Below are 27,370 nucleotides of genomic sequence, written 5' to 3' on the forward strand. Positions count from 1 at the left end.
ACAAACGTTTCAAACAGAAGGACGCTGAATACCTTGATAGAATATACCTCATAAGTGAGTGAATGAGTGGGTGTGATAGATAAGGGAGGGAGGAGGATTCAACATCGATATGGACAGAGGCATGAATCAACAAGACATTTGACAAAGCATCAGAATGAAAGGTTGTTCAGTTCCTCCACCACCTGGTCTATCACACCTGATTTTCATGAAGCAATTAAGCACACCAATTGAACATCAACTCATATCATAAATTACTTTAATATTCCTTCAATATCCTTATACCCTTAGAGTGTCAGTGCTGCTCAACAAATAAGTTAATAGCCTTCTGCAAAGAAATTGTAGAAAATTATGGCGTTTTTTGCTTATCTTTTGTGGTTTTACTGGGTGTGACTGTAACATTGCTATGATATCCGTAAAGGATCCTCCGTTATTTATCCCAGTAGCCTATATTATCTCTGGTAAGGTGACTTTGGAGTCTCACACACACACACACACGCTGTAAGGATAGATATAAGGGACTGCGAATTAGGTAGGCACAGCCACTTGTTACACTCGCCTCTGTAATGCTCATTGGTCACTGGAGAATCTAAATAAAGATAGTTCCGGAACACAGGTCCTCAGTTCTGATTGGCTGAGTCAGGTTCCAAGCCGCTGAAAAGCACCCGACAACCGCACACCTGTGACCGCAAACCGGGGAATCACCGCGCACACCGGCGCTTAGCCTATACTGTAAATGTCGCTCCGCAGCCACTTTGTTTAGAACGAGTTTGGGAATTGACAGGCGGATTTTTAAAAAGAATAAATTATAATTCGTGACAGTTTTTCGTTCTTTTTCCCGTTTTCTGTGGTGTGTGCGGTCGCTCGAGAAGCTCATTGGTTGTTGCAGATCTTATATTCTCTCCTCTTGTGGGAAAGTCTGGTGGGTAGGTGTGAGGAGGCATCTGGCGTGTGGGAAGCAGAGTTTTTGGACATTTAAAAAAAAAAAAATCACGATTCACTTCATGTCATCTGAGTGGCTCGTGTCAAACGGCGGTGCACGTATACATTTTGAGACCTTTTTTTAAAGTTTACCCCTGGGAGACGTGTCGGAATTACGCAAAGGACGGCGCTGCATTTCCAGAGGACAGCTTATTATTTTCTTTTCTGCGCACCTATCCTCAGAAATGTGGACATATGTGACTTTGCCTAGGTGTGAATGCTGAGGGATGCCAAGAGGTGAAGTAGAAGAGCTTTATTTTTTCTCTAGTGTGGAGTTAGTGCCTATTTGTTTCCAGTGCGCCAAGGGGTCGGAGTGGTAATTGTGGTTGACCCTTATTTGCATTTAGCTGACACTCTCATCCAGAGCGACTTACAATGAGTGAGCAGGGAGGGTTTGAGTGTCTTCCTCAAGGGCATCTCGACGGGGCACCCGGTTGTTGATGGACTCACTGGCTGATGCAGGGATCGCACCTACTACCTTTTGGTCACGGGACGGTCTCTCCAACCGACAGGGTGCTCTGTCACCACCAAAACAAGCACTACAACATTTTACAGTATGGATTACTGGACGTTTCACTCCCTACAAATCCATGCAACAACTTTTTTGGGGGGATGGGTTTAATGAAGTCCAAAGTGTGTTAACTAACGTCACAGCCATTTCTTAGTATGACTCTTACCTTTTAAAAAAATCCCAGTGATTTATAGGCATTAGTCTCATTGTTTTGACGCATTACTATTAAGACTTAAGATTTCTCCCTGTCAAGAGTTGTAAATCTCGTCGGCTCCCATGGGACTGAGGCATTCGTCGCGTTGTTTGCTGCTACGGAGGAAGATGGCGGAGGCGGACAGCTCTGAGGTAGGGTTCTCATGATGTCCTGTTCCCGGTAATGATGGAGCTGGGGCAGTGCCAGCTGCTTATTTTTTTGTCGTGGCAACTCATTTGACTTGGATATGATATTTAATTTGTAATCTCTATTTCATTTGCGGTCGACAGCTTTATCCTCATCCTCATCATCCTCATCATCATCACAATCACTTGTAACGTTAGAATCGGTGTTGCACCGACCGCGTAAAAAGTGCATTTCCTAATCTGCTGCATGTATTGAGGATGATCTGAGTGCAGCATTTTCTGACAATAGTGGCATTGCCTGCAGAACATTTGCAGTTGGGTTAATTGGCCGGCACAGGGACTTCACGCTTGAGCCGCTGCTATATCCGCTGTCCTTGGTGCTGAAATGAAACCTGCAGCCTTTACTGCAGCCTGTAGTGAGTCTTGCGTCTGTGCTAAGACAAATGTTACACGTTTAATAATGAATTATTGACCGGCTACTGTAGGCTGTAGTGGCTCATTTTCCCTCCTTTCATTAATTATTCTCCATCAGCTGCACAGTAACCAAATAGTTGCATTTTAAAATTGTCTACCTTGAAACACAGTCCTTACCAAACCTATCCCTCTTGTCTGTAGCTTTTCTCAATTCTTTACTCGTCTTTCTTTCTTTCTTTCTTTCTTTCTTTCTTTCTTTCTTTCTTTCCCCCTAAAAGCGGCAGCAGCCGGTCACTTCCTCCCTTTCTCAGTCTGCCCAGCCCTCCTCAATGCCCAAACCAGTGCCTACTACCCACCACGTGCCCTGTGTCCCCCACACGCCTCATGTAGCAGCTCTGCCCACCTGTCCCAGTCGAGGCAAAATAGCCAAGTTTATCAGCCCGGAGGAAATGACGTCGCGGGACTACTACTTTGACTCCTATGCCCACTTTGGCATCCATGAGGTAGGCGTAGTTTGGGTAAGGCCAAAGTGGAAGAATGACACGAGATATTTTCTAATTCGGTCTTTGCTGTTGCTCATTACTCCTGTCAAGAAAGCTGTTTTCACTCCTTTTAGGAAATCTGCCCAGATATCTCTAGGGTATCTGAACAGAAGTCTGATGATGAAGCCTTGCGCTAAGGAAGGATTGGTTAGATTTTTAGTTTTGGTAATTATCCAGCTCTTGGCTTTTATTTTATTTCAACTATAAAACTGAAATCTTGATTAAAAATCCTAAGTTTGCAGGGTCAAGAAATCAATGTGATTTACAAATTAAGTGATGGGAATGAAATCTGTGGATGTAACAGAAAGTTGGAGGAGTGTTCTGTGTCAGTGGAGGTTCCCGCTTTCCAAGTGCCTTCTGGTTGAACAAATAGGATTCTTTTCAGTCAACAACTAGCCCGTAACCAAGCATCTGATGGACACAGACTTTTCCAATACCAGTACATATTCTATAACCCGCCAAAAAGGAATACGATCTGTGCCCTACCTTGACAGTGCTCTACAGAGACCTGCTAAATAAAATTGCAGCGCCATACCCCAATTAATGACCTTGATCTGTGTGTATGTGTGTGTTGGGGGCATGTAAAACTGGAAAAGTTTGGGGACATATAGACCTTTTAACTAATGTCCATATTTAGAATGTAGGTCAGGTTTTTGTCTGCTTCCAGACAAAGAGAGTGTCCTGATTAGACGAGTGCAAAGAAAGAAGGAAGGAAAGAAACTGGGATGTGTGAATGGGCTCAGGGAGATGGGTATCAGTCGGTCCCGAAAGGCTTTGTGTTGTACTCCTGTCTATTGCAAGAGGCTTTGTGGCTAGTCACAGAGACCTTTGGCCTAAATGCTGCCTTTCTCAGCTTTATACTATACATATTTATTTGCTGTGAAAAATAATGATGCATTTACATACTTATACCCACCTTGGTCATATTGTATACCCAACCGTCTTTTTATTATGTAACATTATGTATGCATTATGTAGCCATGTGAGCATTTGGTATGAATCGTCACATTGCACAGGTGTTTGTGATACATCACTGCAGGTTTCAGTTAAAATAATGAACATTCTGCATCCAAACTATTCACATTTTTTTCCCCTCAATTGAAACAGGAGATGCTGAAAGACGAGGTGCGGACTCTGACCTACCGGAACGCCATGTACCACAACAAGCACGTGTTCAAGGATAAGATCGTCTTGGATGTGGGCAGCGGCACGGGTATCCTGTCTATGTTCGCAGCCAATGCTGGTGCCAAACACGTGTATGGGGTGAGAGTTGGACTCACAGACAGTCAGAGACAGATCCACGGTCTGAACACAAACAAATACAGCAGAGAGTTCTCACTTTTATCATCCAGCTTTCCAACAGCCTTGGCTTCTATTTAAATCTTTATGAGAGAAAAAACCTTGCACCCATTCAATGGCCTAATGAAATATTGTGTCTGGCTCTGCTGTCTCATTATCTTTCATTCATAGCCTTTCCTTCTCCAGCTCTGACAACTTTTTTTTTTTTTTCTCAGAGACACATAATGAAGAACACACGTGCATCCACATCCTTACTTACACACACACACACAAACACACACAGTTCCATCTCTCCTCTTTCCCTCATTTGGAACAAGCAGAATAATTTTTGCACAAATAATAAGCTAACATTGATCAGAAGCATCTTGAAAGCATCCTTTTTAGAATTCTTCCTGAGGGCCAGTTCATTGGTATCTGTCCAATAATTGCTAATCCCTGATGCAGAAATTCATACACAGGCACGCACACACACACACACACACACACACACACACACACACACACACACACACACACACACACACACACACACACAGGCAATAGGAACAGCTGGATCCCCATAGAGCAGGGCTGCGAGTCTCATTGACAACCAATACATTAACGACAGCAGCCCCCACAGTTGCACATGATTCATATACTGTATTACACTTATGGATGGGAGAGCAAAATGACAAATTAGATATAATGTGGCACAGGCATTACAGCATCTACAATGTGAGGCCAGGGATATTAGTGTTTAGATAGATTTGCAGGGTTTGATTAAATTGAGCCTCCAATATTACCCTAACAGTTACCCCGCAGTACAGTATATGAGGAGGGGAAAGTGGAAGCTAGCACCCCTACTGGTCAAGTTAATGCTGACAAACTCATTCCTCATGAAATATTGAACATAAAAATTCTATTTTTATGAAAAAAGAGATGGTTATATACAGTGTGGGCAAGAGTGATTACTGCAATAAATGCTTAATGAAATCTTGAGCAGTGTACATACAGCTGTAACAAACAAAGCCAGTATATATGAAGGCTGAATAAGGGCTATATTTCATCCAGTGCATACATATAACTGTATGTGAAATTCCCTGGAAAGTTTTCAAAACACTTTCAAGGGGCAACATGACCACTTCTACTCTTTACAGGTTCAGAAGACACTGGTATAACCAGATCTATCGTGTCCTTGTGCCTACAGATTGAATGTTCAAGCATATCAGAGTATTCCGAGAAGATTATCAAGTCTAATCACCTACACAATGGTGAGTACTGCTGCTTCTCTACTATCACACTTATGTTTGCATCATGATGCTATCTATCTATCTGTCTGTCTATCTATCTGTCTATCCGTCTATCTATGTATCTGTCTGTCTGTCTGTCTGATTGTAAAGCTGTGGGATAGAGACATCTGGCTGTGAAGGAGCTTTAAAAATCAGCATATTCCCCTCACTACCATAATACTCCACAATATCAATCACTGTGCTGATGATTAACTGGCAGCTTGCTTTTCATACTAAACAGCCATAATCTCTGCCATCAATCAAAATTCCCCCGATACTGCTGATTACCATTGTAAAACACCACCTTGAACTTCACAGATGGAGGACTAGCAACAGATAATGAGTATCATAACCTGAATGTTTGCTATTAGGCTGCTTTTTGTCTGATCTTTTACATTTCCATTTTAAGCATTCAGCTGATGGTTTTATTTATAATGTACAATGAGTGCAACAGCAGAATAACTGAATTCCCTGGTTGTCAACATGATAAAAAAAAAAAAAAAAATCAGCAGTAAGGAGTGCAGGAATTGGAACCCCAATGCCAATATACACTATCTGGACAAACGTATTGGACCACCCACACGTTACTCCTATAGGAGCTTTTATGACATCCCCCTCTAAATCCATGGGCATTAGTATGGAGTTGGTTCCCCCTTTGCAGCTAGAGCAGCTTCCAATCTTCTGCGAAGGCTTTCTATAAGACTTTGAGGTGTGTATGTGGGAATTTTTGCTGATTTATCCAGAAGAGCTTTTGTGAAGTCAGACACTGATGTTGGACAAGAGGGCCTGGCTCATGATCTCCGTTCTAGTTCATTCCAAAGGTGTTGAATAGGGTTGAGATCGGGGCTCTGTGTGGGCCAGTCAAGTTCTTCCACACCAAACTCACCCAGCCATGCCTTTATGGAGCTGCTTTGTGCACTGGGGCTCAGTCATGCTGGAACAGAAAAGAGCCTTCCCCAAACTGTTCCCACAAAGCTGGAAGCAGAGAATTGTCCAAGAAATGTCTTGCTGAGCTGAGGCATTGAGATTTCCCTTCACTGGGACTAAGAGGCCAAGGCCAACCCCAGAAAAACAAGCCCATAGTGTTATCCCTCCTCCACCAAACTTTACAGTTGGCGTAACGTTTTCCTGGCATTCACAAAACCCAGACTCGACCATCAGTCCATCACTCCACAGAACACGTTTCCACCACTCCAGAGTCCAGTGGCAGCGTGCTTTACACCACTCCATCCAACACTTGGCATTGTGCTTAGTGATGTGAGGCCTGCATGCAGCTGCTCAGCCATGGAAACCCATGCCATGAAGCTCCCAGCACACAGTTTATGTGCTGATGTTAATGCAGCTCTGCAGTTATTGAGTCAGCAGAGCATCGGCCACTTTTACGCACTATGCGCCTCAGCACTAAGCGCCTCAGCACTAAGCGACCCCGCTCTGTAACTTTATGTGGTCTGCCACCTGGTGGCTGAGTCGCTGTGGTTCCTGAACATTTCCACTTTGCAATAATACAACTTACAGCTGATGGTGGAATATCTAGCAGGGAAGAAATTTAACAAACTGACTTGTTGCAATGGTGGAATCCTGTTACATCACTATTACAGTACCACACTGGAACTCAGTGAGCTCTTGAGAATGAGCCATTCTTTCACAAAAAGGCAGACTGCATGGCAAGGTGCTTGATTATATACACCTGTGGTAATGGGACTGAATGAAACACCTGAATTCAATGATTAAGAGGTGTGTGCCAGTACCTTTGCCCATATAGTGTATGTACCAAATATTCCTTGGCCCTCAGATAAAGCAAAGGAGAAATGTGCTTTTTAAAATTTCATTTTAAAAGTATAGTATATCTCTATGTATCTTTTCCCTCATAGATCAGTTGAGCTAGAGTTTAGGTCAGTCTCTAACACTAGAAAAAGTTTTATCTTCTGCAATAAAAACAAATACGCTATTTTATTATATAGCCAATAAAACCCTTGTCATAAACTGGAGGCCATAGTCAGATATCACACAAGCCATGATGCATTAGGTGTAGAAAATGTTCATTGCCTCAAAAAAGAGAAAATTTGTTTTGTAGCTTCACACACAGTGCAAACATAATAAAAAGCTTAAGATGTTGACATGGGAAAAAACATAATGCAAGCATAAAACACTGACCTTGCCATGTAAAAAAAAAAAAAAAAAAAAAAGCCCATGAGTACAGTAATTATGTTGTGCTAATTACTTTTTAAAACAAAACAATGTCTTCTGAGAATAGAGGTGGTGTTTGATTTGCATGAGTGTGACCAAGGACTCATGGAGTAATTTCTCACCTGCTGTTTTCTGTTCTCTCCAAACCACCAGTCATTACCATCTTCAAGGGCAAGGTGGAGGAGGTGGAGCTGCCTGTGGAGAAGGTGGACATCATCATCTCGGAGTGGATGGGCTACTGCCTCTTCTACGAGTCCATGCTGAACACAGTCATCTTTGCCAGGGACAAGTGGCTGGTATGATGGGTGTTGTCGGAGGTATGGGGTGAGTTGGGGATCTAAGTGTGTGTGTGTGTGTGTGTGGTTGGCTGGAAGAATGAAGGAGCTGACACCTAAACACACCAGACAGTGATAAAGTAGAAGACATACGCGAACATGCATGTGTCTGCCGCCCAGATGCTGAGGTCATGCACACATGATCTGGATTCTAACCTCCTCGGCTGCTGCCTGCAGGCCCTAAACGTGGCACATGTGATCTTGCATTACATGCCCAGGTGTGTGAACAATGACGATGATAGATGGCCTGTGTCTGTTGTGCGTGCACTGATACCTGAAGTCTCTCTTGCGCTCAGAAACCTGGAGGCCTGATGTTCCCCGACAGAGCAGCTCTCTACGTGGTGGCCATAGAGGACAGGCAGTACAAGGACTTCAAAATACACTGTGAGTAACTGTGGCGAAGTTGTTGCATTATTTTCTTTTTCCTTTTTTAACCTGTTCTCTTCTTAAATGAGATTAACATTAAACTAACGCTTGAATAATATTACCTTTTGATACAGAAAAATTGTGACGTTAGTTGCAATTATTTTACTTTCCAACTGATATTCCAACACTTGCAATTTATACCAGTGGGAAACGTTTCTAGCTCCACATTCCTTTCCATGTAAACACAGCAAAAGTTTGTTTTGTCATCACACCAGGCCTCATTTTGAAAATACTGATTGCTTCAAAACTAACATTAGCATAACTCTTAACACAAACACTAACCTAACCAAGCTATTCATATGTGGCCCATTTAATCAATTTTTGCAAATCCACAATGTCTACAATGCCGAGGCTCAAGTTGAAAAACGTTAGCTGGATCAGCTGGTCACATCTTTGTTGCTGGGCTGTCTGACTATGAGGAAAAATTTTATTTGCACAGCATATTGTTCCCTAAATGATGTCTTCCTAGTACTGTGCCGTGGATTAACTGTTTTAATTTAATTCAATTTAATTAGTTATAGAATGGTACGTCTTTCAGTGAAATTAGTCTTGGCAGACGATGAAGACCATCAAAGACATCTGAGATGGAATCATAATTTGCTTTCACAATAAAAGTCTTGGTGCTTGCTATTACGGGAGCACCTTTAATTTAACCAATGTTACAGGTGTCATTCATACTTGCCTCCCATTGCCAAATTCAGATACATTTATACACACACACATACAAACTAACAAACTTGAAGAAATATACAGTTTACTCAAACCCCCACTGCGTTATTTTTAGTTTCTCTGTGCGTTGGTGGCATTTCCCACCTCCTCATCACACAGCCTCAACATTTGGCGACAAAGACACATGAAGGTGGGATGGAGGGACCGAGAGGGAACAGGGGAGGGGAGTGATGGAGGGAGAGCCTGCTCGGTGTGCTTTCGGCCCAAAGCGAAGGAGGGATCTGCCATGATAAACGGCTGCCAGACATGGTGGAGGAGGCCGGAGTCTATTTCAGGAGGTCTTGTCTGTCTCCAGATAGGGGATGGATAGATGCGGAGAGAGCGTGAGCGGGGGGACTGTTTCTGGCAGGGTTGAGAACACTTTTTTTTTCGCTGCTACCTTTTTGTAGCAACAGCTTGGCAGGAACAGGGAGAACAGGGAGAGTTTTGTTGTGTGTGAAAATACTGAAATAAAGATAGCTCCAAATTAAAACACGTGCATGTGCATTCAAACATTGTGTGTGTGTGTGTGTGTGTGTGTGTGTGTGTGTGTGTGTGTGTGTGTGTGTGTGTGTGTGTGTGTGTGTGTGTGTGTGTCCACAGGGTGGGAAAACGTGTACGGCTTTGACATGAGCTGCATTCGTAATGTAGCCATCAGGGAGCCCCTAGTGGATGTGGTAGATCCGAAACAGTTGGTGACCAACTCCTGCCTCCTCAAGGTTAGCATGCATGTGCAAGGATATGCGTGAACGTGAACAAATGTGCATGTGTTCCCGTCTGCATGTGGTCTGTGTTTTGTATGTTGCTTCATTCCTTGAAAGGAATCTGTGGCCAAACAAGGAAATCTTTAATCCCCTATGCCTTTGTGCGCTGTCACGCAGACACATGAAAAACGGTCAGAGGTGGGAGCCTCTGAAATCACGCCTTCCACTGAGCCTTTTTTCTAGAACATAATAGAGGTTTGTGATACTCTGAGTCTGTTTCCGTGCTTGAAGATACAACAGTGACTTGTCTTTCATCACACAAATGAACTGGGAACAACAGCATCCAAGCAGACCACTGCTTCTTGCGTTATCTCTCTGTCCATGGCTTTCTCTGCACCTCCTATCGTTCATTCTCTCTATTTCGCTTTCTATTTCATGTATCTCGTGTCTTCTTTCATCTCGGTTGTTCCTCTCTCATTTCTCATTCTTTTCTTCTTAACTACTCACTCTTATCTTCCTCTTTTATTCTTCCTCCCCACTCACTTTCTGTGATTTATGTCAGGTCTCACTAGTCTGAGTGAATAGGGACTTTTCTCTGTGTGATGGGGAAATGCCATGAGTCATCAGTGGCAACAAAGTGGGTTCTCCAGCACTTCAATAAGCATTACCCTGATTTAGTGCTCAAGAATGTCATGCACTTGTTAAAGGAAAATTCCACTGTAAAACTGTTAAAAAGCAGAAATTAGTGACTAACATTGCATTTCTGATGCCATTTTCTGGTTTTAGAGTGTTAATCCTTTCTTTTAGTAGGCTCCCTATATGCAATACACATAGAGCAGGTGCACCTACAATGGAGCTTAATGGGATACTGGGTTTCTCCCTGCATATCTCTTAAACATGGCTGTAAACCATTGAATTTACAAATTGCTGATATATTTTAGGGGTTGACAATGAAACTGAACTAATGCTTCTGTTTTAGATAGTTGAAATTGTTTCTTTTAGTTCAGGTGAGAATGTATCTCAGTGATATAACTTGATTCACTTTTGGCTTGTCCGCCGCAGAATAATAAAATCACAATATCAAACAATGGCACCAGAAATGCAATGTAAACTGCCAATGCAAGGTTTTAAATGGTGTTTGTGTTTTAGGCTGGAATTTTCCTCTAAATTACAGGGTGGTTACTGGTTATCTAATACTCTGCTGATTCACATGCATGCAGGGACCAGGGTCAATCCACCCCTTCCATCCGCCATGCAAGCCATCTCTCCTTAATTCAAACTGACACTCATAACTCACACATTGAAATTATGATGGCACTCCCAGCGACTTTTTTTATGTCCTCCCACAATTTGCTGTATATGACATTGGCCTGATATCATTGGAAAGGACAGAGGTGTTAAATCACAATCTGTCACGCTGATGCCACATGGCCGAGTGCGAGTAGCCCAGTAGCCCGGGCGAGATTAACAGGTTGCACTGTAAAAATCCTCCCCCTCGTCTGAACGGCGCTTCATTTGCATGCAGAGCCGAGACACAGCTGCTTCACCTCTATTTTGGGCCCATTACGATGCTTGACAGGTAAACCCTCAGTATACTTACGTTTGTGGACATTTTGTTTAAGACCGTGCTCAATGTAGACATGAGAAGGCACACGCACGCACACACACACGCACACACACACAGAGGCTGTGTTTACTCACACACAGAAACAGACACACTCACTTGCAGATCTTCCCATGAAGACTTGAGGGAGGACACCCACACAGCATTTGTACTGTGAGCAGGCTTCGTTTGCCTGCTATGATTCAACCTGTGGGTTTTCACACACATACCATATATATATAGATGGATATAGATATATGGATATGTATGTGTATGAGGAATCTTATGTCACTCTGTCCTTGATAATTCTGTGAGAACAGAGGTTTGGGGGGCAGTAATACTTGAGACCTCATCAAGGCTGTCTCCACAGATGGACTTCTCTCTAATATCCCTGTTACTGGGACCCTTTCTTTTGGCTCAGGAGGTGGATATCTACACGGTGAAACCAGAGGACCTGTCCTTCACCTCAGCCTTCTGCCTGCAGATCCAGAGGAACGATTACGTCCATGCCCTGGTCACCTACTTCAACATCGAATTCACCAAGTGTCACAAGAAGACCGGCTTCTCCACTGGTGAGGCCGTGGTGTAAAAAACAGACCAGGGTCATGAGACGTTTTCATCTAGAAGTTTTGTTGATGTTATGGGTGCACTTAATGGGGTGTGATCATTGGACTTAAGAGCAGTTCAGTTCAATTCACGATTCATTTGAAAAAAAAAAAAACAAAAAATGCTGTTGTTTGAAATGACTGAATTCAAGTTCAGTTTGTAAACCACAATTCAGGTTAACAATTTAATTCAGCACTTTCAGCCAAAAATTCATATCCATTAAGTAAACATATGCCAAAATCTTTTTTTTTATTATGAAATTTGAAAAAACAAAAAAACAAAAACATGAAGCTTTATTTATTTATTTATTAAAAAAAAAAAAAAAAAAAAAACCTTGACAAAACATACCTTACTGACAAACAAAATCCAATGTCCGGGTGAATAGCGAATGTTCCATTTAAGCGTTGCACATCAATTCAAGCCAATGAGAACGATTCATTATATTTTTTACTTTCACCAGACTGATGCAGTCAAATTGGCATAATTTATAATCAGTGAATAAATGCAATGAACGAAATGTGTGCATGTCAGTGTACACGTCTACATCAGCCCCATGCCTCGATGTCCACTAAAGATTTTAGAAAAGTGTGAGCAGCTTCCAGAGGGAAAGAGCAGTGAGTAAAGAGTGTGCAGTAAGAGGGCAGCTTCTTGTTTGCTGGAAATCACTTTTCCTCTCCTGGCCCACTGTATGGTGCAATCTCTAGAAAGTATTTCCAAATGTCCTCTGACTTCCCTCAGCATATGCTGGGATTGTTGAGTGGATATTTTAATTGTCCATTAAAAGTGTGATACTGCACTTCAGCAGCTTAATTCTTGGCTACATTCTAGTGTTATTGCATGGGCCAGCCCATTTTGCACCGAAGGAATCACCAGTCAATTCTGGCAACATGGCGTCAAGAGCTCTCATCGCAGAGCCCGTGACTAAGCTGTTATGTAAGCTTATGTTAGTGCATTCAAGCACCCAGCGCTTACTGCTTACATAATATTGTGTAGAGGAGGTTCTATGTTTGGCTATGTCTGTTGGGCCTGAGGCTGCTAAGCATCACTGAAACTGGTGTCTTTCTCCCACTAGGTGAGTTCATTTCAACAGTTTCTTGCAACTTTTCTTTCACGTTAACATGCTCAAGGCAGCTGTTTTGACAGACAATCAAAATTGTTCCATTTTGTAAATCGTTTAACTTCAGAATACTCAAGTGTAAAATTAGGACTGCAATTGAATCAAGTTCTGCATTACAGTACTTCTGTTTCACTCTCTCAGTGTTAATTTTGACACAATTTTGCATTCAGTCTAGTCTTAGTCTTTTGTCACAGGTTGACTAATGGAAAAAGTCCCATTTTGGTTATTTCATTTTGATTTAGTTTAGTTTTAGTCTTCGTGTTAAGTTGACTAAATCTCTGCATTAGCATTCTCACTGTCTTTTTAACTTAATAATTCATAAGTGTAGACCAACATTTTATTGCTTACTTGTATTACATGATACTTTTCTGAACTCTACCCTTTAACAATCATAGATTTGCCAACAGGCGATCCTACATTTCCCACTGGAATTTGAGGAGATGTTATTTCATTATAGCATGCAAAAGCAAATCACAGATTTTTGGCCACGGAAAAAGTCACAAAAGTATTGTACATTAACTTTTATTTGTTGTACATGAATACAATTGGACCGTAATCTGAGAGAAAACAAACTTACTTCAGTGATTGTTTTTGTTTCGTTGTGCTGACATCATCATGGAATTTAGTTTTAGTTAGCATTTCTTTCAAGGTTTTATTCAGTCTTTACCATTGGCTTGAAAAAAAAAAAAATGCAGCGGCGTTTGACAAATAATTCAGTTCTATTAATTTTATTCTTTCATTCTCCCTTCCTTGTTCACCTTTTTTTTTTTTTTTTTTTTTTAACCTGCTCCTCTCCTTTCCCCTCCAGCTCCAGACGCCCCCAGCACGCACTGGAAGCAGACAGTGTTTTACCTGGAGGACTACTTAACAGTCAAGAAGGGAGAGGAGATCTTTGGCAGCATTGCAGTCAGGCCCAATGAGAAGAATGTGGTAAGATAACACAGGCAAAAGAGGCTTCTCAGTAAAAAATACACTTCTAAGGTACATATTCAGTGGCACGCAAAGAGTTTTTGTTTTGCCCAGTACAAGGAGGTGAAATAGAACAAACAGCTCTTTTTTTTCAGTGAAAATGTTTACAGTGTGAGAGCAGATATGCCAAGCCACAACAAATACTCCTGCCAGGAATTTTCTCAATTATTTTATCTTTTGCAGCGTGACCTGGAGTTCACCCTGGAGCTAGACTTTAAAGGACAACTATGTGAGGCAGCCATTTCCCATGACTATAAAATGCGTTAGGAGCAAGAAGGCACCGATGCAGACCCACCCTCAGCCCCTCTGGACACACCTAGAAAGGGGGAGGGAGCAAGCTCTCCAATGAAGCTCTCCGGTTGGCCAGCGAGGGTGACCAAAACGCATCGGGATTGGATTCCATCATGCCAGCACCTAAGTGATGTCATCAGAGTAAGCAAGTAACTACGAGCAATAGTGCTATCATCTGTACCAACTTGATTGCCTGGGGCAAGTCGCTGAATGTAATATCCTCAATGAACTTGATTTTTTTTTGTCATTAGTTTCTGGAAGTTTGAATTATTTTGAGTGTATCAGCAAAACCACGAGCATTTATATTGTAGGTGAAGCAAACTGGCTGAGGATTAAGAGAGTTACAGCGCAGTCATTCACTGTTTTTCCTCATGTCATTTGAACTATGTTAAGATTTAACCTGTATATTTGTATACAGTCTGCAGTAATTCATGGAGTATTTTTTATTTTATTTTATTATTATTTGCATGTGAAAGGTTTTGGTTCCCATTGATTTCACTCTAATGTGAAATGTGATTTTATTTATTACTTTAATTGCTAATTGAAGATTGTTCAAAACTACTGTACTTTTGCACCAGACAGAGTGGAAAAATGCCTCGGAGCAGTAACAAATACAAATGCAATATGTTGTATACCAGTTTGTTTTGGAAACTGAATGAACAGACAAGATGATGGAAGAGATCAATAAGATAAAGAATAAAGTAAAGAATTATGAAGCAAAATTTTTGACTTGTGATTCTAAAGTGCCATTTTAATGAATTCCAATTTGATTCATTTATTTCAGTCTTAGGCTCAACAAAAATAGGACTACAATAAAATATTCTACATGCACTATAGAGAAACAGATACTAACCCTAACCCTAATTCTAATGTTTAGTTAACAAGAGCTATAATCATAAACTTAAAAGATTTTTTTTCTTTTCTAGGTGAAAATTTCTATCAAACTGAAATCTTAATTATAATACAGAAATACTTTTGTTTTACATCTTACAGTACTACCATGATTTCCCAGAAGTTAACACAACATTATTTACAGAGAGGAAATGGTGCAGCACCTTGCTTGGACTTCAGACAAGTACCTGATTTGAACCTGTTCTTTGAACCTTGACAATGATTTTAATCTCACGGCAAGCCACGCCAGGATTAATTTACACCCTGGCATGGCTTACAAACACAGGCAAACATCATGTTGCTTTCAACGTGTGTTTCCAGGCCAAAAGCAAGACCACGTGTTGAAAGGCACAATTTCATCCATTATATTGTCTCCCTAGCTTCAGAGAAGCCAAAAGTCCAAAAATTATTTCACTGTTATCGTCAAACACTGCAAATCCGATGTCCAAAAGTGGGGATATGATTTCACTCCTGTCCTCAAATTTTCCAGTTCCTGTCAAACCCTGTGCATCGAGTGCAGGTAGGTACTTTTAAAGTTCTACCTTGCTTTGTCTGTCACCGTGTCTTTACTTGCAGCAGGCTTTCCTCTTTATAGGCTGGGCACTGAGTATGACTGTTGTATCTCTCACTCTGTCCTCCTGCTCCTTTAACACTCTGTATAGTGACAGTGAGAGAAAACAGCACATGAGCAACGATGAACAGAAAATCCAGAGCCTCATGATGTGTAAAGTCTTGGATCTTCAGTATCCTCCATCTATGTACCTGATGAATGATGTCCCGTGTGTCTGTATAATTTATTCAACACAGCTATTATTATTTTGTAGACTTTGTGCATTCACAGTCTTGTTCTTACCTGGCCATGTGTGTCAGAGACTCTGTCACGTTGCTGCCGGTGTACGCACTGACCTCATAGAACATCACCTTGTTTTCCTATACAGGACACGCACGCAAAGTAAAGTCAGACACTCTTGTGTAGATAATGCCATCTTTGGTTGGGGATCATACATAATTCAAACGATTGCCCTTGGACTGAGAACAGGAATGGCTCCAATGGCACTGTAACCACATTTTTGAGTAGGAACAGAATAAAATACACATGTACGTCAAGAAAAAAAAAAAAATACTCCAACAATAGTTGTCCATAAACTTGGAATTCAAACTCACATAGGCCAGTAGCTCAGCTTCTTTAAACGACACCTGCCTGTCTCCATCCATGTCCATTTTGTTGCCTAGCAGCAGGATGGGGACGCCTTCACCTGCAGCCTCCTGGGAAAATATATCACAAAGGTCAGGTTGATATTCTTTGGAAATAACAAGCATTAAAGTCTGGTTAATCTATGAATAATTAAAAAGTTACAAATACCAGTGCAAAGAGTCAATACTTTATACATTGTACACTATGATTTCACTATTCTACACAAGGCTATAACTGCAGAGGCCTTCTTTCATGTTAGGGTTAAAGGTCAAACCTGAACATTGGCCAGCCAGGGTCTCACAGCCCTGAAGCTGTCGTCCACCGTGACATCATACATCACCACCACCCCGTCCGCCTTGCGAAAGAACTGCTTGGTGATGCTGCGGTACCTGTGCCAATAACAGTCGCCCAATGTCAGAAACTTGACTGATAACACACTGCAAATATAATCACTCAGAGACTGATTCTAGGTAAGCAGCAACTCAACAGTTTCTGATTTTATTGATTTTAGGGAAGATTAGTCAGCTTTACCCTTGCAAACTATCATATACAAATTAGTCGTCAAAAAGGTGGTCTAGAAATAAAAAGTGACTCACCTCTCTTGTCCTGCTGTGTCCCAAAGCTGCATGGCTACCTGGGTATCATCTAGGGTTAGTGTCTTCACACTGTAGTCAATACCTGAATGAGACATAACAAAATTCAATATTAATAGGTTGAGACTGAAAATTTGTATATTTGTGTTTGTATTTTTTTATGGTGTAAATGGTGTTTGGAAGATAAAAATAATGCAAATTTATCTTTTTGAATAGCACACGTTCCCTCTGGATAGTTTAAGGTAAGAGTCATGAATGACCACTAGAGGGCAAAGCTACTCATGATACAGATTGTGTTCACTCCACAACAAGTTGGAGTGGTGAAAAATGGAGATAACATAGCTGAAGTGAGGATTGGAAAGATGAAAGCAAGGAGAAAAAATCATCAGAAGTGACATAATCTGTAGTACAATGTGTGCCAGGGCTCTGAGACAGGCAGTGTGACTTCTCAAGCCCTTTCATGTGATGCTAAGTCGCTCTCTGATCTACTGTGTTCGCATCCACCAACACACACACACACACGTGCACACACACACACACGCACACACACATACCTTTGAAATGTATAATATACAGCCCGTGTACCTTATCCTCAAAACAGACAACACAGAAACACACACGTTCACAACACGACTACAACGTCTGCATTCTCACCCACAGTGGCAGAGGTGGAGGGGTGGAAACGGCCCTCACAGAAGGAGCGTAGCAGTGACGTCTTGCCCACACTGGAGTTGCCAACCAGCACCACCTTGAAGAGGCGGTCAGGGGCAAGCAGTGCTCCTTCTGTTGTCCTCTGATCGAGATATGGTACAGGCAAAATACAGGGCAGACACAGACAGAGAGAAACAGACATGAATGTGTATCAGGTTGCTTTTAATAATTATATGACGGCTTGTCCGCTTCCTAGATTGCCCCTCTTACACTGATAATGATATGTTTTGGTTCAGGTCAGATGAGTAGATGATGTGTATGAATCAATCACACTTCATCTGCACAGCTAATATCATTTTTTTTGTTGTTGTTTTTTTTTTAAATTATTTCAATTATTTTTGAAATCAAACAAGGCAAGCTTCATGGAGAAACTAAGGCAATGTCCACAAAAAGCTTGGCAAATTCATCTTCAAAACACATCTTCCTCTGGTCATTTTGGCCCACACTAATGTGATGTTTTATTGGCTGGTAAATGCTGGTGTGGTGTAGTGTAGGGGGAACACCTTAATAGCCTTAAGCAGTGCACTACATACTCTAAAGCAGGACGTCCTAACTGGAGTTTCTGCCCATTGAAAGCACGAGAGCTGAGGACGTACTTGCTGGGTCTCCTTGCCGACAGGCTGTCCTCTGGCAGGCATCGGGGTCTTTTTTGTCTTGGTAAAGCGGGGTTTCCTAGCCGACGGGGGTAATGCTGAGCCGGAGGTGTGATTGGAGGGCGGGGTGGCAATGGGGTCTGTTGCCATGACCACAGATACATCAAGGTCACTCTGAGCGTCATCCTCCTCCTCCTCATCATCAACCTCATCATCTTCCTCCTCCTCCTCTTCCTCGCTGAGCTGGTGCAGGAGGGGTTGCGGCCCCCCGTGGAGCAGGTGGGGCAGGTGGTCCTCCTCGATGGAGATGACTCGACGGAGGGGCCACCCGTCCGGAGGGGCATCCAACACCTCCTCCTCCACCCCCGTCTTCCTTTCCAGCTCTGCCTCCTTCGCTCTCTCCCTGTCTCTCTGGATCACCCTCTTAGTGGAGGCCATCTTGCTGGGTACCAGTTTGCTTTTGGCCTTCCCGTGCACCTTGGGTGGAGCGGGCTTGGCGTAGCCGTTGGCTAAGCCTGAGTTCTTCTTTGCTGTGGCGCGCTGCTGACACACGGGGGCGCTGCTGCTGATGTTGGCGGTGGTTTTGGTGGAGGCAGTGGCTGTGTCATCCTCACTGCAGGAGGAGGAAGCAACAAACACGATTTGAAGGTGCTCTATAGGCAAGGCCTCCAGAGACTGGTAGGACCCATCCACCATCAGTGGGGCTCTTTGGAAACAGAGGAGAAACAGAGGATATACTGGATCAATTCACTTGACTCTTGAATCTAGAGTCCGACTCAAGGGTTTTGAAATGGAAAGGGACAAACTGATTGACAGTATGTCAAAATCCATCTGATTTCAGTCTTCAATTAAAATGTTAATTTGGTTGATTGTTGTTTGTGTGGGTTAGAGAAGATTGGAAGAAATTTGTGCAAACTGAATAGTCAGAATATCAAAATCAAGTGATCCGCTATCGTGCTGGGTTGTTGTTATTTTATGATATCCTCTGTTTTTCCTCTGTTAATACATGGTAATGATTTGTTTAGTCACATCATGAGGGAGGAAAATTGTATCTTTTCACACATGAAAGAATTTGACAAGGGTGATTCAGGTTATGAGAAATTGGAGGATAAATGAATCACCTTTTTGCTGGCTGGCTGGCATCGTCGAATAAATTGGCCAGCTCTGCTCTCTGCTTCTGCTTCTTTCTGAGAGACGTTCGAGGCTTATTTGATGGGAAGGGATGTACAGTTTTGATATATTACTATTTTATCAGTCAGGTAAAGCCATGATAGATATACTAATGCAAAGCAGTTTTAGATAAAATGGTGTACTCACCACACCACAGCACATATCTCGCTCATCTTTTAAATGTTTATTCATTTCTCTGGGTAGAATGAGAAAGGAGAGAAGAGCAGAGGAAAACACATATTGAATCTGTACATGAAAAATGCATGTAAAGCCATTTGTAAACATGGCACATCTTTTGTGTATGCTAGCATATATACCCAACGTGGGTTTTGCAAATCATTCCAACCTTTGATACCAGACTGGTGAAGTTTGTAAAATCTAATAACATGTGAATACCAAACAGATTCAAACAAATGCGAAGACTCCTTTACAGCTGTACCCAGAAAAACTTTAACTGTGTGTGTTCATGGGATGTTGGTCTTACCTGAGCAGGTCAAGCTGTTTCATGAGACTTTGTTTCTCTCTCTGCAGTCCCTCAGTTACTCTGTACATTTCCCTGCAACATGACAGGACACAAACTCAAGACGAAGACAGCAGATAAACTCTCAAAAACATTTCAGCCTTCATTGGTAGACTTGCATGCATAGCAGCTTATGTGTGTGTATGCATGCATGCACATCTGTGTGTCAATATGCAAAATGGGTAAAGGCCTACAATTAAGTTAATTAAGTTGAAGTGGCAAAGTGTAGAAGAAAAACTGGATGAAATGGATGGATAAACGACCTAAGAGAGCACCATTGAGCCTGAGCTGACAAATGCGAGGAATGAACATGCAACTTATTGGCGATTCTACAAGGTTTTCATTTCCTTTGTTCACATGCAAAATTTTCTCACCAAAACACAACATGTATGTGACTTCAAGGCCTAATAATCATGATGACGGCATTTCCCTGCCTCAAAAGACATTTGAAAAGCCTAATTTTGTCATATTTTCAAAGTTGCACTGTTTACACGAGAGTCAACCACATGCTACATAATGCGTCAACCACATTATGTTAAACAATATAGCACCAGGGCTGCCCAGTGTGCACTAGAGCAACACTAGTGGTCGCAAAAGGAAGAGAGTCTTCTGTATATGTACAATGTGTGTATGTGTGTTTCTGTAAACTAAACGTTCTCACAAAGACACAAAGATGAGGAAAACACTCAAAAGTCCTCATTATTATTATTTTAGGTCTCAGGCTAAGGTCATTATCGGTAAGGCTGAAGGTTCGGCAGGTTGTAGAGATGGTTATGTTAGAGTTAGGGATTGGGAATGAGAATGGATGTGTGTGTGTGTGTGAGTGTGTACACCCACATCTCTTTCTCCTGCTGCAGCCGGGTGGCCTGCTCCTGCAGCATGGCCAGCTGCTCCTGGGCCAGCGTCAGCTCCTGCATGGTGCTCTCCAGCTCTCTGGACAGCTCGTCATTGGTCATCTTCAGCTTGACATTCTCCACTCGGCTCTCCTGCTTCTGACTGCTCAGTTCACTGCACTGGAGCTCCAACTGGAGGGGGGATGATTACAAGCATCAATATACATGAATAATGAGTGAGTATACTTGCAAGAGCACTCTTTAAATCCCCACTTCATAAAATGTCTTAACCAAGGATTATGTTGAGGACTCAACAGCCGCCTACTCACTTTCCCAAAAACGCACACACCCTAACTTTAATATAAGGATGTCGTTTGGATTTGTTCTTGTCTTTTATTTGAGATTATGGATCTTTTTACTGTGTTGTTTTTCTTAATGTGCCCAATGTTTTAGCTGTCTGCACAGAAATATATTTTGTATCTCATGATCCAGCAATCACAACGGAAGAATCACACCATTCCTATTATTACCTTGTGATGTCTCCTGTTATCTTGTCATAACTGAATGCATAAATAAATGTACTACTGATGTGGATTATTGCTGTATATCATGATATATAGTAGTGTATCAATCTGATACATGGGAGGTACTGTGCACTCACCCTTTTCTGCTTCTGGAAGAGCTGCTCCAGCTCCCTCTCCTTTGCAAACAGTTGGTGCTCCAGGTCTTGGCTGCGTAAATGGAAACGCTCAGAGTCCTAGACAACCAGAGGAGGAACGGGTTTAAAAGGTTGCGGGTTTAAGGAACTGAACTAGATGTGTGAAGTTAGCATCTTGCCAAAACAATATCAAAAACTTTCAGACACAAATGAATTATCCGATGCTGAAAACAGGTTTATTGATCTTACTGTCACGGCTGAAAGCACTCAGTCTGCACATTGCAGACTGAATGCAGACAGAGGATTTTTAAAAATATTTACAGATATATCTCTGAAGGTTCAAAGACTGCCAGCAGAGTAGGCGGTGCTTTGGTGAGGTTAGTTCTATCCAGAGGATTTGTACCTTAAGAAGTAGCCTGTCTTTCTCATTTTTGATCTGTATCTCCATCTCTTCATATAATCGACGGATCTCACTGTCATGTGTTGCTGCCTTCCTATAATGAGGGATAATTAGGTTAATAAGAATCAATTTCACAGTGAAGTTTCTAAAGCAAGAACTATGACTCAATGTCTGGAAACAGAAAGGCATGAATGTCTAGATTGAGCTTACTGTAGTGTTTTTCCCCTCTGAATCACTAATCAGGTCCCAATATGGTGACATGCACACACAAACATATGGTAAAGCGATTGAGATTCAGATTCAAAAGCATAGCGAGTGGTATTTGCATTCCCTGTGACAACCTTTAAGACCTAAACATCCAATTAGGAAAAGGAATAACAAGCTGTTACGCAGTACCACGCAGTGCCATGGAAAAGGCACTGCATGCATGTTGAACAGCCCACAACACACAGACACACACATAAACACACAAACTGACAACTACAGCTTGGCTTTATCTTCAAACATGCTGCTGTGGAAATCGTAGGAGTAAAGCTATTAAAAATACTGACCAAGACATATTATCCTTTAGGGTAATTTTCATGTCCCATCAGGCAGGGAATTAATGGATTCCCACACTAGTAAAAGGCAGTCAGACTTCAGAGTGTGCCTCAAGATTAGTGCTCATTTGACAGGGATAAAGGGGTTGTTCTATAGAGAATTACAGATAAATCCATGCAAAACACTCAGGCTGTGGGCCTGGCATATGGTAGTAATTTAAACACACACAGCCTCGTAATTATGTCACTGGCTCTTTAGGTAGCTAATGAGAGAGAGAGGCATGTAGTTTATGTAGTGCAAAGGTACTTAAATGTTTTAAGCATCGGACTTAATTGAGAAATTTAGCCTTTCACCCCAGGATCCACACGCACTGTTAATAATGTTATGTGAAACCCAACCCCATTGTTACTGTGGTATAGTCCTACAACTGAGACAGCATCCACATTTGTGCTTGAATGTCATTTCTCTATCCCTCCTGTTTATTACTCGATACTAAAAGGTGTCGTGAAAACACTGCAGAGCGCTGATTGGTCAGAGAGAATCATCACTGTGTCTTGCATCATCATTACGGGTCAGCAGTCTTCTGTTTTTATGTCTTCATCCTTTTCTGAAACAAAATTTGTCTCCTTGCTGGGATAAATAGCCAAAAACAAAGAATCAAGAACACAATCCCTTTGATAGTCTCCATTGTTTCTGTGTCACTATGGTGACCAGCTACATTGATGCACTACTATCTGCAGTGGAAGATTTAATCCAGAAAAGTACCTAGTATCAAAAGTGAGTTGAGCTGAGTAAAGTCTAGGAAAGCCGAGATGGTACCACACTGCTGTTGGCTTAATACAGTCTCTTTTGTTTTGCTGGGGTGCATGTGCATCCACCCACCTCTGGAGGGCGCTTTCCATCTCCTTCCTCTCCTGGTGGGCCTCTTTGATCTGGGAAGTGACCCTGGCCAGGAACTCCTCAAAGTTGGACAGCAGATGTGGTTCGTCCCTCCTCAGCTGGGCCCACAGGCTGCGCACCTCGGCTGCACTGGAGAACGAGCACGAGCGGAGGGAGAAGGAGAACAGAGATATGAATCAGACCAAAGCATGATTCATATCAGTCGCACATAAGACAAGACAGATTTCATGTCCAAACACAGTAATAAAATCAGTTTGTGTCATTCTGATGTGTATTAATACCATATTATTGATCACATTTTGGAGTTTAAATGTATGCATTGTATACAATGTATGCAATGTATGTTTGCAGCAGATAAACTCACTCCTCAAACACATTGCTGGCTCCCAGGCTTTCCAGCAGCATGCAGAAATGTTTCTCCTCCTCATCCTCTTCTCCTGCCAGCTTGGCATCCCACTGGCTCTGGTACAGGGCTTCCTTTGCCCTGAGGACTGAGCCAGGGGCAGGACTTAGTTCATCAGCTACCGAGATCCTCCGGCCGTGCAGGAACTGACCTGAGGACGCACAAATAGGAACAAGCAGCAGGGTCATTTTTAGATCAGCGTGTAATTGCAATTTTGTTTTTTCCAAGATATTTTTTTTATCTGTATTAATATGGCACTGTGTAACACTAGGGCCCAGCAAATCTATTTCAGATTGTGCTTTAGAGTCACTGCTAGCTGACCTGGACCAAACAGTATTGGTAAATAATTCTTAATATTCTTAATAGTTTTTCATTTCAACTACTGGAGAACCAGCAAAAACAACAAGTGCCAAAAGGTTTACATTATTTATATCAATTCTGTAAACCCTTCTGGGACCGAAAACTCATCAGACACTATCTGAACTGTCCTGATACAGTGACTTGATCCATCTGGCGCCCAAATAAACACAGGTATTTTCTGCAATTGCCACTAGACCCACTAGGCCTCCAGGACAGCCAAATCAAAGCAACCTAAGCTAAAAGCGTCAAAGAAAAAAGGAACCTACTGAATCCAGAGGAGAAAGCCTCCAGTGTGAGGTAGCCGGTACGATCTGTATCCAGGGAGTCAAAAACATCCTCTAGCTCTTCTGCAGACAGAGGCAGCTCTCTGTGAAGCCTCTGCCAGGAACACAAATAAACACACAGGACATCTCAAAACCACCCAATTCACCCAAAGCGCTGCATCTTTGTCTACACAGCAATTAGCAGCCACACAAAACATGGTATGTGGTATATCATCTCTGGTTTTTGGTTTCTTCTATGCCAGTAGAAACACATTTTGTATGGCCAGTATGGGGCATTTAAGGCAAATGTGTCATGTAGGATTCCGCATTCCATTAATTCAAGGACACCTTGTGTAAACAGGCATGAATCTGTTCTCTTTCCAAGTGTCTGTTTCGTGTGCAGCTCTGTGGAGCTTTTCTTAGAGCTCTCTGCATAAACAACAGCAACAAAGGCATGACGCTCAGAACAGCCTGCCTGTCATTAACTGAAAACACAGCTTGGACATTGTTAGTGCTTTGAAGAGCTTGTGTGTACGTGTGCATTATTCACGCATGTGTTTTTATCCATTGAAATGGGGTATGAGACAAACCCTATAAACCTATATTCATAAACATTGCCATGAATGGTGCTACTAAAACCACTTCAGCGGCTGCTCCAGTGGGTGGAGTGCTCCTCTAACAAAGGTGATACACCATGAAAAAACCCCTCTGTATGGAGTATAAAGGACCACTGTGACACCAGGCGTTTCCTGCCTGCCACTCATGGTCATTATAGCAAAGTAAATTATGCTACAGATAAATGAGCATGGGAGCTTTTGCATTGGCCATCCATGTGCGCTCAAAATCCTGTTTGTAAAGTAAATTTAATCCATTATGAATTTAGTTCATACACACGCCTCTACTACAGTGACATTTAGGAGTGCAGAAACAGAAGACAGCTGGACTTTGAGTGTCGCTAACAGAGATGCAAAGTAACCAAGTATATTTACTCAAGTATTACATGTAAGTATAATTTTGAGGTACTGGCTCTTTACTCTAGTATTTTCATCTGCCACTACATTTCAGAGAATTATGTTGCACTTTTTACTCCACTGTATTTATCTGACAGCTGTAGCTGTGCTCATAAAATATGATGAATTGTGAATTAAACTAGCACTACATCAAAATATCTCTTACATGTTAAAGCATCAATAATTTACTACACTGATAGGAGCCATTCTCCACAATGACTACTTTTACTTTTGATACTTGAGTATATTTTAGTCCTAATGCCTCTATACTTTTACATGAGTACAATTTTGAATACAGGATATTTTCCTTAACGGTTTGTATTTTTACAAAATGGTATTGCTGATTTTTCTTTGGCAAAGGAGTTGAACACTTTTCCCACCACTGCTAAGGCCTGAACCTGTTCCATCAATTTCTGTTCCCTCTCCTTGTAAAACAACATGCATCCAGCAAAATACACACACACACACACACACACAGTGCTCTGACCCTCATATCAGTGCGAGTGATGAAGCCTTTCCCCTCCACATCGCACGTCTGGAAGAACTCCTTGGTCTTGCCCAGCAGGGCGATGCGACCCCAGTCCGAGCTCCTCCTCTCCGGGTTCAAACCACAGCCGTTCACCCTGCTCTCCTCCTCCATCTCTGCCACGCTTTAAGGACAGGCGTCGTTCACGAGCCGTATGTATCTCAGCGGTAGCACTGAGTGATACCAGACATGACCCCCTTCACTGGCCCTGTATCCAGTGCGCTAGGGCCCTCACAGTCACCATGACAACACAGACCGGAAGCAGCAACAGATGATGAGACCTCAGATGAGTTGGTGTCTTCTCAGTGTACTCAGAGCTGCTTTGGTTTTGCAGGCTCCTACAAGATGGAGGCAAACGGTATTTAAATTTAAATGTATGTATGTAGCATCTAAGCTGATGTAAAGTGTCATAAACTATGATCATGCTATTTACAAAGGCAGTAGCTTGGTTACACAAGTTATTAGAAACTTGCAACAATGCAACAGTCGTGTGCTTGTTGCTGCTATACAGTACTTCCCTTTTCTTGATAAGCCAGCCACAAGCAACTTAGAGTGGTATGTAAACATAGTGTATAGGATTATGTTAATACCCAGCCATACAGAACACATGACAGCATAATGCGTGCAAGACTGCAAGGGGCACTTCAAGAGGCACCTCCGAAGATCAATTCAATGCTGTAAACTGTTTTTTTTTTTTTGTCACTCCTTCTCGGCGGTTTCTTTTTTTTCCCATCACCACTTCACGTCGGCCTGATGACTGAAAGGTTTGAAGAAGCCTTTTTGCTGTCTATGCCTCAGGGCGTTTCATCAAACATATGAGCGCTGTGCTTCCTACACCCAGCGCAAGATGAGATGCAGATAAATGGTTTTGTGGTCAGATGTGTCAACAAAACGCTAAAAATGGTGCTGTAGTAGGAGGGGTGGCTGAGACGCTGGTCGTAGGCTTTGTGGTGAGATGTAAACATGTATTTTCAACATGAAAAGAAGAAGCAGACAGTTCCTTAAAGACAGACACCTTTCTTATAATGTCTTCAAAGGGCCTCTTTGCTTTTTAACACAAATAAATGCCTTTATTCTAATGTATATTATTCTCCTTGGTATAAACTTTTCTCCTCTCATCAAAAAGTAAAGGACTTGAAAACTGTACCTCCTGTAGTTATGAAACTTCAAACTTTACCACCATCAAATACACAACTTCACCATACTTCACAGTTTGTGACACATTCTAAGAGAGAAAAAGCCGAAAGCTGTTCTTACCTTTTACAAGTGGTTGCTACAGGGACACTGAGCCGCTTCTCCCTCTCACTATCAACAGAGCAGTGTTCACGCTTTCTCTGGAGGAAATCTTGCCTCACAGATGAGCGTTAGACAAGTCATTCTGCAACCATGTGATGTCATGAGGCAGCAGCCCGAGGCTTTTCAGTCTGCCTGCCAATGCTGCTCGCGCAGGAGACAAAGGCTGCAGAGTCAACCCCCTGTGTGCAAGCTGCATGTATGCAACACGTTT

The 27,370-nt window shown here is 42.1% G+C and overlaps 2 protein-coding genes across 3 annotated transcripts; one reads left to right on the top strand and one right to left on the bottom strand.

Annotated features, from left to right (window-relative positions):
- Positions 1-696: 696 nt before the first annotated feature.
- LOC115355108 (protein arginine N-methyltransferase 8-B-like) lies at positions 697-15,008 on the top strand. The gene is made up of 10 exons (XM_030045772.1): positions 697-1,834; positions 2,521-2,745; positions 3,892-4,047; positions 5,270-5,333; positions 7,692-7,834; positions 8,170-8,257; positions 9,611-9,726; positions 11,736-11,886; positions 13,846-13,967; positions 14,190-15,008. Exons 1-10 carry the CDS (start codon positions 1,766-1,768, stop codon positions 14,271-14,273), a joined length of 1,218 nt encoding a protein of 405 aa, XP_029901632.1. The 5' UTR covers positions 697-1,765; the 3' UTR covers positions 14,274-15,008.
- On the bottom strand, positions 14,990-27,300 carry cracr2ab (calcium release activated channel regulator 2Ab). 2 transcript variants are annotated; one of them, XM_030045769.1, is made up of 18 exons: positions 27,121-27,300; positions 25,825-26,201; positions 24,331-24,442; positions 23,666-23,855; positions 23,284-23,430; positions 21,865-21,955; positions 21,465-21,560; positions 20,808-20,995; positions 19,935-20,006; positions 19,598-19,646; positions 19,402-19,484; positions 18,284-18,893; positions 17,631-17,769; positions 16,980-17,061; positions 16,658-16,772; positions 16,353-16,454; positions 16,042-16,118; positions 14,990-15,842 (listed from the first exon to the last, which is right to left on the bottom strand). In XM_030045769.1, exons 2-18 carry the CDS (start codon positions 25,975-25,977, stop codon positions 15,755-15,757), a joined length of 2,394 nt encoding a protein of 797 aa, XP_029901629.1. In that variant the 5' UTR covers positions 25,978-26,201; positions 27,121-27,300; the 3' UTR covers positions 14,990-15,754. The 2 variants fall into 2 exon arrangements, 1 of the variants encoding a protein (XP_029901629.1); XR_003927847.1 differs by lacking the exons at positions 14,990-15,842; positions 16,042-16,118; positions 16,353-16,454 and having other exon boundaries at positions 16,695-16,772; positions 17,635-17,769.
- Between the last annotated feature and the right edge of the window lie 70 nt (positions 27,301-27,370).

Source organism: Myripristis murdjan, chromosome 23 (genome assembly GCF_902150065.1).
Source record: "Myripristis murdjan chromosome 23, fMyrMur1.1, whole genome shotgun sequence".
In the NCBI taxonomy this organism is placed as follows: Eukaryota; Metazoa; Chordata; class Actinopteri; order Holocentriformes; family Holocentridae; genus Myripristis; species Myripristis murdjan.